A 12,015-nucleotide genomic window follows, 5' to 3' on the forward strand; every position below is an offset into this window, starting at 1 on the left:
ATCCTGAAGATACCAGCTGCCATGGGAGGGAAAGACAATAACGAGAATACAGTTGTTTTCCAAAAGTACAAAACTATTGATGTGACTGGATTTAGCTACAGCTCCTTTGTCTCTTTACAACAGTCATAACTGGGAGTGGGCACACTTTCTCCTTTCTGTGTGATATTATTGCAAGAAAGTTGGGTTTATTGATAGTGACGAGAGTCTAACTTCTTAAACTCTCCAGGAGATTAATGTATTGTCGAAGGCTTTCATGGCTAGAATCACTGAGTTGCTGTAAGTTTTCTGGGCTGTATGACCATGTTCCAGAAGGATTCTATGGCAGGCATCCTCAGAGGTCGTGAAGTCTTCAGCAGATTCTTCTGTGCTTCCTTTTTTCCTTTGTTTGTTTTAATACACGCATAATTCATTTGATAATAGGCTTACTCTTTCAGACATTCGGGGCAGCAATTCAATATCTTCTAGGCACTGTAGCAAGATTAATTTTGCTCTATTATAATCCAAGATAGAAGGATTTGCAGACTCCATGCTTGCAATGAGAGAAATGATCCTTTGTTTGCAGGGAGCAGGGCCCATCTCTTCCACCACAGACAATATAAATCCCAATGTCTACTTAAATATCATTTTAGCCAATAGAAAAGAAGCAAACTTATAAACAGTTTTACCAACCTTTTGTTCCAATTCAGCACGAATTGTTGGCATTTAATCTAAATTGGGACAGAAATAATTATGTGCAAAATTGTATTAAGGGTTCATTTTATTGGTTCTAATTTGACCACAACCCATAATAGTCCCATGAAACAATTGTGGCAGCATCCTAATGGAATATAATTCTAAAGATGATTGCATAGACCTGCCCTAGTGCTAGTTCTAAAGGCCAAAAATCCTCTTTTTGGAAAAAAAGAGGAGTTAATGAAGTTAAACAGTATAGTTGTAAAGGTTCCAGTCTATTTTAAATGAGAATGGGTGCTCCTGGGTCCATTCATAGTACACTGTGATAGCACTATATACATTAACTGCCATGGTAAGATCAAAGCACAGACTTGTAATTTGGTGGGGCACTAGAGCTCTTTGGCAGAGAATTTAAAATGCCCCTTCTTAATCTACAAATGCCAGCTACAAACTGAGCATGGTAAAATCAAGATTTTCTTTGAGGATTTTCATCTGAATAGTTTTAAGGTGCCATTGGGTTTAAGCAACTATTGGAGGGCAGGCTGTAAGGGTGCATCTACACTTTAGAATAAATGCAGTTTGACAGCACTTGAATTGCCATAGTTCAATTCTATAGAATCAAAGGAGGTGTGGTTTCAAAAGGTCTTTAGCTATCTCTGCCAAAGTATGCTAGTGCCTTACCAAGCTACAACTCTTAAGGATTCCATAGCATTCAGCTGTGGCAGTTCAGATGGTGTCAAACTGCTTACTTACTTAGGCGATCCCTCGTTGTCCAAGTATGATGGCCTTCCAAGTGTAGGGTAGATTTGTAGGTGACTTTGGAGCCCTATTCTTGACTTACAGTAAGGGCATTGGTTTCCAGGTGGAACGCGGTCCTGGTCCGGGTTGGCTTGACGCACCATTCTCTTGGCACATTTCTCCCTTTTGCCCTCCATTTGTGCCTCTTCAAATTCCACAGCACTGCTGCTCACAGCTGACGTCCAGCTAGAGCGCTCAAGGGCCAGGGCTTCCCTGTTCTTGGTATCTATCCCACAGTTTTTAAGATTAGCTTTAAGCCCATCTTTAAATCTCTTCTCCTGTCCACCAACATTCTGGCATTTGGTCAACATGGCCAGTCCAGCAGAGTTGATGGTGTAGGAGCATCGCTTCAATGCTGGTGGTCTTTGCTTCTTCCAGAACGCTGATATTTGTCTGCTTGTCTTCCCAAGAGATTTGCAGGATTTTTCAGAGGTAACGCTGATGGAATAGTTCCAGGAGTTGCATGTGATGTCTGTAGACAGTCCACGTTCTGCAGGCATATAACAGGGTTGGGAGGACAATAGCTTTATAAAAAGCACCGTAGTATCTCTACGGATGTCCTGGTCCTCGAACACTCTCGGTTTCATTCGGAAAAATGCTGCACTCGGAGTGCTCAAGTGGTGTTGTATTTCAGTGTCAATGTATTTCAGTGTCAAACTGCATTCATTCTACAGTGTGGAGATGCACCGTTTGTTGGACAAAAAACGCAATCTGAAATGGTTGAGGACCATGAGAACAGCCTTGAAGGGCTACATGCAGCCCTGAGGTCAATTACTGCAATGGATACTATCCTGCTCTGATTCCTTTTACCCAGGTTGTTTCTCCTTCCCAACAAACAAAACCTGTTTGTTCCTTGGGAAATATTACTTGTGGGAGACAATTTTGAGCATTAAAAATAGGGGGTAAAAGATTAAGTTTCTCCCTTTCCTCCATTGCTTCTCTGCGCTGAATTGTTGCTTTCCACGGTTTCTTTTCATTTTTAAAAATAATGTGACCCCAGTGTGCAGTTAGATGCGTTTGTGTGTTTTGTGCAATCAGCCCCTGAAGTGAGTGACTGTGGTCAGCTTCAGACAGGTCAAGTGCATGTGAAATCTGGCTGCCTACAGCTAAAAATAATTCTATGTGCTGGATATATGCATGAAGTTTGGCAGAACATAAATGCAAAACTGAACTTCACGTACCCAGAGTGAAGCAGGACAGCATTCTGAGACACTGACTCTAAGGTCATGTAAATGTTTAATTCAACAATGGATAGTTTTCAAGCAGTTTTTATTTCTGACGTGACATTACCCAGACTTTTTTGGACTGGTAGTGGCCATGCTGAGTGGGGGATTCTGAGAGTTTTACTCCAAAAGGGAATGTTTCCAAACAAGAAATTTCAAAGGTTTTATCCTCACCTGTGCAACAATATATTTCATATCAGTCTCTAAGGAAACTAATCCTTTTGCACAAATTGTATAGCTAATCTGCAATAGTTGCTGTCTTTTTTCACTAATTAAACAAAAATAAGGAATTTAAATGGTTGTTTGCTCATTTTTCGTATAGATAAAGGTAAAGGTTTCCCCATGACATTAAGTCTAGCCATGTACAACTCTGGGAAGTGGTGTTCATCTCCATTTCTAAGCCAAAGAGCTGGCGTTGTCCATAGACACCTCAAAGGTCATGTGGCCAGTATGACTGCATAGAGCGCTGTTTCCTTCCCGCTGAAGCAGTACCTATTGATCTACTCACATTTGCATGTTTTCGAACTGTTAGGTTGCCAGAAGGTGGGCCTAACAGCAGGAACCCTGCCCCCTGGATTCGAACTGCTAACCTTTCGGTCAGCAAGTTCAGCAGCTCAGCGGTTTAACCCGCTGTGCCCCCAGGGGGGCTTTCCATCTGTACAGTCTTCTACTGCAGGGGTCTTCAAACTTTTTAAACAGAGGGCCAGGTCGCAATCCCTCAAACTGTTGGAGGGCCAGATTATAATTTGGAAAAAAAAAACCATGAATGAATTCCTATGCACACTGCGCATATCTTATTTGTGTGCAAAAAACCTTAAAAACAATACAATAATTAAAACGAAGAACAATTTTAATAAATATAAGCTTATTAATATTTTAATGGGAAAGGTGGGCCTGCTTTTGGCTGATGAGATAGGATTGTTGTTGTTGTTGTTGTGTGCTTTCAAGTCGCTTCAGACTTAGGTTGACCCTGAGCGAGGGCTGAGTAAATGACCTTTGAGGGCCGTATCCAGCCCCTGGGCCTTAGATTGAGGGCCCCTGTTCTAATGCTCATTTCATGTGTGCATTTTGCTTCATAAATGGAAAAGAAACTAGTTATTCGTAGAAAGACTCCACTAATTGCAGAAACTTCAACAGGCAAAACATCCAAGAACAAGTAATTCAATAACATTTATTTACCTCTCTATTTTGAGCTCTATGGCTGCATTGTATGCCTTCCTTTTTCATTCTTGGGTGTCATTATAAGTCCTTGTTCTGTTCCTTGTTTTATGATCTGTAAAAAAATTGACGTCTTCCATGGAAACAATCCATTGTGTGGATTCCACAATCTTGTTCATTAGTTTGGTTATCTAAAAATAGAAGTGCTTAATGTGGAGATTAAGTATCAAGGGTGATCCTATATCCCCTATCGAAAGTAATTTTGAAGTATATGCTTGCTTTCTGGACATCAGGGGACATCTCTTGATTTTGCCCAAAACTAATTCTTGTCTGTCTGCCTGTTGACTTATGATGAACCCCATGGTTTCATAAGGCTATCTTAGGCAAGAAGTGAAATCAAGAAGTGAAATCAAGAAGTGAAACATACTTTGTTGGCTACTGGTTCTGTATCACAATACTCCTTGATTCAGAATACTTCATATTCCTTGTATGTATGCGCCTTCAAGTCACTTGTTAATTTATGGTGGTCCCATGATTTTTACAGGATTTTCTTAGGCTAAGAGTTCTCAAAGATGGTTTTGCCAGTTTCTGCCTTGGAAATATCAACAGCAACTGGCATTCTTTGGCATGATCCCAGCCAAGTAGTAATCAGAGCTGACCCTGTTTATCCTTCAAAATCAGATGAAATCTGGTATTTCTGCCTCCTATCTCTTGCTAAATACAATAACTAGAGACAGTCCAGGTTATTCAATCATAACTTCCCATTATATCCAAACTGCTGAACTTTGGTTAAAGGATTCAGAACAAAACTGGATTTGAAGCATTTTGTTCATTTTTTAAAAGTTTTAACAAAATGATTATCTTAAATTTAATTTATTCATAAAATTCACAATTCTAAATGTATTTAAATGGATTTTAAAATATACTTTATCTTATCTTAAAACACACATTTCATGAGATTAACTTCACAATTCAGCAGCAGATCAGTTGCACAACTTCAGCGCTTTCCAGTAGCTTCTTCCTGCACAGTATTTTCAGTCAACTGCTTCCACAGCCTGAAGTCACTCTGGAACCTTTTACAGACACTTGAGCACATGCCTGGCCATTGTCAGTTTTACCATTGTCTTTTCCCCAGTCTAGATGACATTACAGACTTACCACAGCACACAGTTATATCTTGTCTTAGCAGACAGGTTCTTTTAATTACATATAGCCTTCGACGAACAACATCACAGCACAAGGAGAGAGAATACACTGTATATGACTTCCTTATATACAATTCTATACAATTACACATAGCAATCTCTGATTGGTTCCCAACTCATTGACTTAACTCAGACCCAGGATTGCATCATTCACAATCACCTGGACTAGGCCAGAACACATTCCCCAAATGAATCCCTATATACAGTTAATGCATGACTCAGCATTTCCAATAGAAGCCCATTAGCAGTGCATGACTCAGCTATATTACATTACAATACATTATAAAACCTATATTACATTACAATACATTGTAAAACCTAAGTCAATGAGACAGTATTTTAGTATACTCTTGGAGCCAAGAACATAATTGTGAAACTATGTTCCAGTCTGGACCTCTACAGTCACTGTATTGCAAAGTGCAGACTGAGGAAATCCATTGAGCATCCTTATATATCCTGTATTCTATAGTGGAATAAGCTATACTATTCTTGGGTTTTAAGTCATTGGCAGAGAACAGTCACAGAACTTGGTTGTGTCATCACTAGCTGTTGAACACTACTTCAGTTTAATTCATCTTTGCATAAATCCTTCATCTCATGGAGACAAGCTTACTACCTTTGCACTGATGAATGTATTTTTTCTAATATCTTCTAGGTCCAACAACTCAACGCCAAGTTCAAAATGGACCGTCTCCAGATGAAATGGAAATTCAGAGAAGGTAAGGAGCAAAACTCTGTTGAAATTCTACAAATTCAAGTTAGATTTTTCAGAGCATTGGAATAAACAATAGCTGGCAATTTCATACCATGTTGCCACCAAATCACCAGAGAATTATTTTAGAAGGTGTGTGACTGTGTAGGTCCTTTGCAGTTCAACAGTGTAAAAACCATGTCAAACTTGGCACAGTAAATAAAATGTTTATCCTTTCGAAGTTGACAGTTAGTTTTAATTCTGTCCAATGTTTACAGTCTTCATCCATTAAAAGCAGAGCTTGGCAGGCTGTGCTCCTGTGTTGATCAAAACATTTACCAGTTGTGATTGTAGCAGCGTGAGCTCTCTCAATCCCATTACGTAGTATGAGATCCAGTGAGAAAGATTCCTTGTCATCAAGGTCATGTTGTATCAGCCGTGAATGTTTACATGTTGTTGCTATACCTGACCAAGATGTGAACGAGACAAATCTACATGCACAGCAGTGTTTTCACTTTTCAAATAAGTCTTCCTACTTCTCCAATACTAATGCATTGGGCTATTTTTTAAGTGTGGAGTCAGAGTTACAATTTAAAACATAGCACTTTGAATGACTTTACCATTTTGAGTAGCTTTACTCCTACTCAGTCTGCTACTTGTACTACCACTGTTGTACTTTGTCTTTGCTCAGAGTGCATGTGGTAATTCAGGTGATAAAATCAAATGGTTTCAGTGATCAGGATCGATTGTTTAATCTAAGACATGGTAGCTGCAGCAATGAAACAAATTGAATTCAAAGGCTAACTCCATGTTTGAATGCTACTCATGTAGCATTAGCAACAATGTGAAATATGTACAGTGGTCTCTGCAGAAAATGCTTCAGCTATACTCCACAAAAATAAAAATCATCCTGTTTAGCAAGGCTTGCAAATGCTAATTTATTATCAGGGAATGTTTAGTTTTTATACTTATTTTATATAGCTATAAAAATGGGCAGAAAAAGTTTGGAAAAAGTTTAAGAAGCCCTGCTACAGAGAGTGTTGCGTCAGCTTTATCTGCAATGGTTATTTCAATCCATTGTATGTGATTGCTTATCCTCAACCTAGAATGGGCAAAGTGCAGCATGAAAGTTCAGAAGATGCAAGCCCATATGCAGAATAAATCCTAAATAGTGAATAGGCTTTGAAAACAGCAGCTTTGTAACATGTAATATACTCCTTGAGCAAGTTGCATCTTCTCAGTCTCATAGGAACAAACATTTCCAAAATAATCTTAAAGTTGAAAAGGCAATGCCAATAACAAAACACATAAAATCAGCTCTTATAACTTTGGGTCTGTAAACTAATCCATAGGCAAAATCCAGTGAAACCTGAACTCACTGGCATGGCACATTGTTGATATTTATGATACCACTAGAATTTAAGAGTTTCATTTCTTCATGGACTTCTTGCTTACGAAAAGAAGCAACATAATGTATAAAAAAAGAAGCAATCCATGAAGCTGGGAGTAAGAGTTGCTTGGTGGAGAAAGAAGTATATCTGATATATCAACAAGGGTATATCCAAATATATATCCTCTGTTCAGGTATCAGCCAGCATGCCAACGGCCTAAATAAAGAAACAGCTTCCTAAGATCTACAGAGATACTTGCAGGGACACCTCGGGAAGCAAGAATCCAAAAGTGGCAGGTTAAAACGCAGCACCTTAATCAGTGGCTGATACCGAATGAGATATTACCCCCCCCCTCCCCCCAGGGAACACAGAAGACTGGGCGACTTGGAAGACGCAGAACAGACCGTTTTGGCACCAAGAGATGCAGAGTTAACCTTAAGAAATGGGGCTACAAAGTGGAATTACGACATGCGAGTGTAGAGAAGAGCAAACCACAGGCCACCTACTACAATGCAACCTGAGCCCTGCCACATGCACAATGGAGGACCTTCTCACAATGACATCAGAGGCACTCCAAGTGGCCAGCTTCTGGTCAAAGGACATTTAGCATAAGGCCAAGTTTTTAAAACTTTGTTTTTTTAAATGCATTTTAACTGTACCCTCAACTCACTTCTGACACAATAAATAAATAAATCAAGGGCTGCTCACAGGAATTCAGGACCAATATTGGTTGTGAAACTTAAGGGCATAGCATCTTCCTGGGCTGTATTAGACCTGCCATTATGGCCATTTGTTGTTTAAATTTTGTGGCAATTGTGATTAGTTTCTGGGATGCAGGAAGGTGTATAAATTAACCTATCACTCTTGGTTTGCTGAGCAGAAAATCTTCTTCCGGTCTAGAAGGTTCTTCAGTTTTGTCCTGTTTTGTTTTGCTGGCACCACAGCTGACATTTTGGCATCAGGGTTCTGTCAACAGCTGCACTAATTTAGTCACTGCAGTTTCAGTAATGGCAAATTGGGCTGTTGGGCGATGCAGAAATGACTTTGGGGGCTGTGGGCTACAGACCACATGCTGTCAACCGCTGCGTTCCATCTTTGCACAAGGCAATTTCTGTACTGACTAAACTGCAACCTGTGGCTTTTCAAAGAAGAAAGCTTTGAATTGCTTTAGACAACAAGGACTAAAACCACTGGCCTCATATGCTCAGCTAAGAGAAGATTCTCCCCTATAGCATGAGGGTTTCATGTGCCGACGTTACTGCTGTGCTAAGGCTTCGTGGACCACAAAACTAACCGCGAATGAATCCGATTTTGCTATTTTCTTGTTCAACGGCAACCATTTAAATATGAAAAGGTTATCATGCAGCCCAAATTCTGATCATTTCTAAGTTAGGTCTGTTTCATTCTAGGTAGTGTTTGCTCACAAGCAATTGTAGAATCTAAAGATGAGCTATTTAAATCTTTTTCTTTTAGGCAAGCAATGGAGCAACAGCAGCAGCAACGGCAGGAGTCTCTGGAAAGAAGAACCTCTACCACAGGCATGTATCTTGGCTTTGTACACAATGCAAACACAGCATTTCCCCTGCTTGACTCCTCTGACTCTTGGCTGCTTGTTGTGCTTTTATGGAAACCATTTGGCCTGTGATGCTTCGCTGTAGCTCTTTTGTGGTTTGAAAATATTTCGGTCAGATAGCAACAGTAGTGCATAACCGTACATAGCAGGATACTGTTGCATAGATACTGTTGTAGTTCACCAACTCAGCTCAACATGCAATGCACTTTTGAGTGCTTATTATTTTCTGTAGGATTTTTTCTTACACCCAGGGAATTAAACTAACTTTGCTTTGAGTCACTATGTCAACATGACACAAATAATATGAGACGTATTTGCATTATCATCAAGTCTAAAGACACTGTAAAATGCTATAAATACTGTCACACAAGTGGTTGCATTCTCTTGGGGCTCTGCAAGGTGGAAACCTACTTAGGATTCACAAGTCCAGTTACTTAGATCCATTGCACAATTGTCCCTTAACAATTGAAGGTTGGATTTTTCCTTGAATTTGATTAATATGGCCTCTCCAAAAACTCTAGGACATTTAACATGACTCCGTGGTCAACTTTTGGTGGAGAAGACCTCTCTAGAATGCTGTAGATCCTCCAATGCAGTGTTTCTCAAACTCTGCTCCTCCAGGTGTGTTGGACTTCGGCTCCCAAAAATCCCAGCCAGCTGACCAGCTGTAAGGAATTGTAGGAGTTGAAGTCCAAACCATTTGAAGGTGCAGAGTTTGAGAAACAGTTTTGAGTGCAATCGAACAATCAGCTTCCATATAACTTTCACTGGAGGACCTAGGATTCCTAGAGAGATATTCTCCTTGTGTTCTTGTAGGTTTTGGGGGCTATGTAGCCATGTTCTAGAAGCATTCTCTCCTGACATTTCACCTGCATCTATGGCAAGCATCCTCAGGCCTCACAACCTCTGAGGATACTTGCCATAGATGCAGGCGAAACGTCAGGAGAGAATGCTTCTAGAACATGGCTACATAGCCCGAAAAACCTACAAGTACCCAGTAATTCCAACCATGAAAGCCTTTGACAATACATATTCTCCTTGGTTTTTTTTAAAAAAAGCCTTTCAATTTGCAACTTTTCACTTTCTTAAGGGTTCTGTACTCCTAACTCCTGTAAATGTGGAGGGGCTTTTGCAAAATGTTGTCCAAGCAATTGTGCTGTTTAGAAGAATTTGTAGTGCGATTCTGAGCATGGGAGGTTGGATCATGTGCTGACCAATTGCTGAACAACAGGAGAATTACGTACTCTACCATATTACTCTTGCATAATCAGTGGTAGAACAGTGAGTTCCAGTAGCACAAGTGTGGAGTTGTGATTCTCCGCAGAAGTGCCACTTCAGCATGAATAGAGATGTAAAATTTCCAGAAACTCTGAAATCATGAGTGTTTCAGTTTATTGTCTCAGGGATAAAACAGAAATCTTCAGAAAATAATGGGGACAAAAACAAAATGTTAGCATCCTTTATGAATTAAAGATTTGTTTATTTTAGGAGCATAAAATATGTTATAGTCAGAATACAATATAATTATACCCATTTTTGGCTTAAAATTATTGCCCTTCTGTTGATGAGATTTTAAGCCAAGCTTTACTCTAAAGGCGACAAATTCCTCCTGATTTTGGAAGCTCTAATTAGTATGGCCATCTGTCAGGGGTGATTTGAATGCAACATTCCTGCTTCTTGGCAGGGAGTTGGACTGGATGGCCCATGAGGTCTCTTCCAACTCTTTGATTCTATGATTCTATTTAGATGGAAGACCACCAATGAATAACAAGTGCTGTTGAATATATTTCAGAGAAAGGAACTGGCAAAATCACCTCTCAGTATTCCTTGCCTAAGAAAACTCCTTAAATTCATGGGTTTTTTGTAAGTTGATAGGCAACTTGCAGATGATATGCATAAGCTAGGCTTAGGATCGCATAACTTTTGAGATCCACATTTATGGTCATTAAAATAATCCAAGTAGAACCTAAAAGAAGCATGGACTCCCTTTGCTGCAGTCAGAACCACTTGTGGCCCTTTTGAATGCCTGGGAGGGAAAATGACAGTGGCCAAGGGCAGCACCTGAGGAGGTGCTGGCATGTTCCCCTTCTTGCAGAATAATCATCAATCTATCCTTGGGTCTCCTGGTGGTGCAGCAGGTTAAACCACTGAGCTGCTGAACTTGCTGACCGAAAGGTCACAGGTTTGAATCTGGGGAGTGGCATGAGCTCCCGCTGTTAGCCCCAACTTCTGCCAACCTAACAGTTCGAAAACATGCAAATGTGAGTAGATCAATAGGTACCACTCTGATGGGAAGGTAACGGCGCTTCATGTAGTCATGCCGGCTACATGACCTTGGAAGCGTCCATGGACAACACTGGCTCTTCAGCTTAGAAATGGAGATGAGCACCAGCCCCCAGAGTCAGACACAACTAGACTTAGTATCAGGAGAAACCTTTACTCTTTACCTATCCTTGGGTCATATCAAATCCATACTTTGGATCCCAAAATCTACCACTGACTTATACAAAAGTATATATGGTAGTTATAAACTAAGCTAAAGCTCCTCAGCTGTAAAGAACTTCTTTGGTTTTTCCACTATATTAAGAGAAAGTCAAAAACAGAATAAGCTACTGACCTTGATAAAACAGAGAAGGTTATTTTGTCTCATTTATCCTGTCAAAGCAGACAGAAATCATTCATTCCCATTTAAAAACTGAGAAAAAGATAGCAATACCACAAATTGCAGTGATCAAGACACTGTACATTATGTTACATAAACGTCTTCCCGCTTTACAATTTTTAGAAATAATTTGGAGGCAGATAAATGTATGAACATATTGTCTTGAAATATTTTCTTCATTGTTCTGAAATGAAACATTCCAAAATTCATTTCTCCATTTTTTATTTTAATTTTTTTCACTGTTTCTGAAAAGATGGAGTTGGGAATAGGATGAAACTGTGGGTTCCTTCTCCTCTAATGTTTCCTTCCCTCCAATCCCCAGGCCAATCACTCTTTTGGCATGGAGATAAAATGTATTATACTTCTTTCTTTGAGGTCTGCTCATTATTGCAATATTCAGTACTGAAAATAATGAAATGCAACTGTACAGAAGTGGCAACTGTACCACCAATCTAACACAAGGACTAATTTTGCTCTGAGTAAACCACTGCTTGCCTAGAGTTGTTTCTCTAAAATGCATGACTATATACCCAGTCTGGTGATATGTCAGTCAGTAGCTTAGGAGTTCCCGATGGCGCAATGGGTTAAACCAGTGGTTCTCAACCTGGGGTCCCCAGATGTTTTTAGCCTACATCTCCCAGA

The 12,015-nt window shown here is 39.8% G+C and overlaps 1 protein-coding gene across 9 annotated transcripts in view; it reads left to right on the plus strand.

Moving 5' to 3' along the window:
• Positions 1 to 12,015, plus strand: part of EVL (Enah/Vasp-like) — a 220,716-nt gene that overhangs the window by 178,736 nt on the left and 29,965 nt on the right. For all 9 annotated transcript variants that reach the window (XM_060755531.2, XM_060755513.2, XM_060755505.2 and 6 more), the window contains 2 exons: positions 5,712 to 5,775; positions 8,612 to 8,676. In XM_060755531.2, the coding sequence (XP_060611514.2) occupies positions 5,712 to 5,775; positions 8,612 to 8,676 (129 nt within the window). The remainder of the gene's footprint in view (positions 1 to 5,711; positions 5,776 to 8,611; positions 8,677 to 12,015) is intronic.

The sequence above is a fragment of the Anolis sagrei genome, chromosome 1 (genome assembly GCF_037176765.1).
Source record: "Anolis sagrei isolate rAnoSag1 chromosome 1, rAnoSag1.mat, whole genome shotgun sequence".
NCBI classification, from domain to species: domain Eukaryota; kingdom Metazoa; phylum Chordata; class Lepidosauria; order Squamata; family Dactyloidae; genus Anolis; species Anolis sagrei.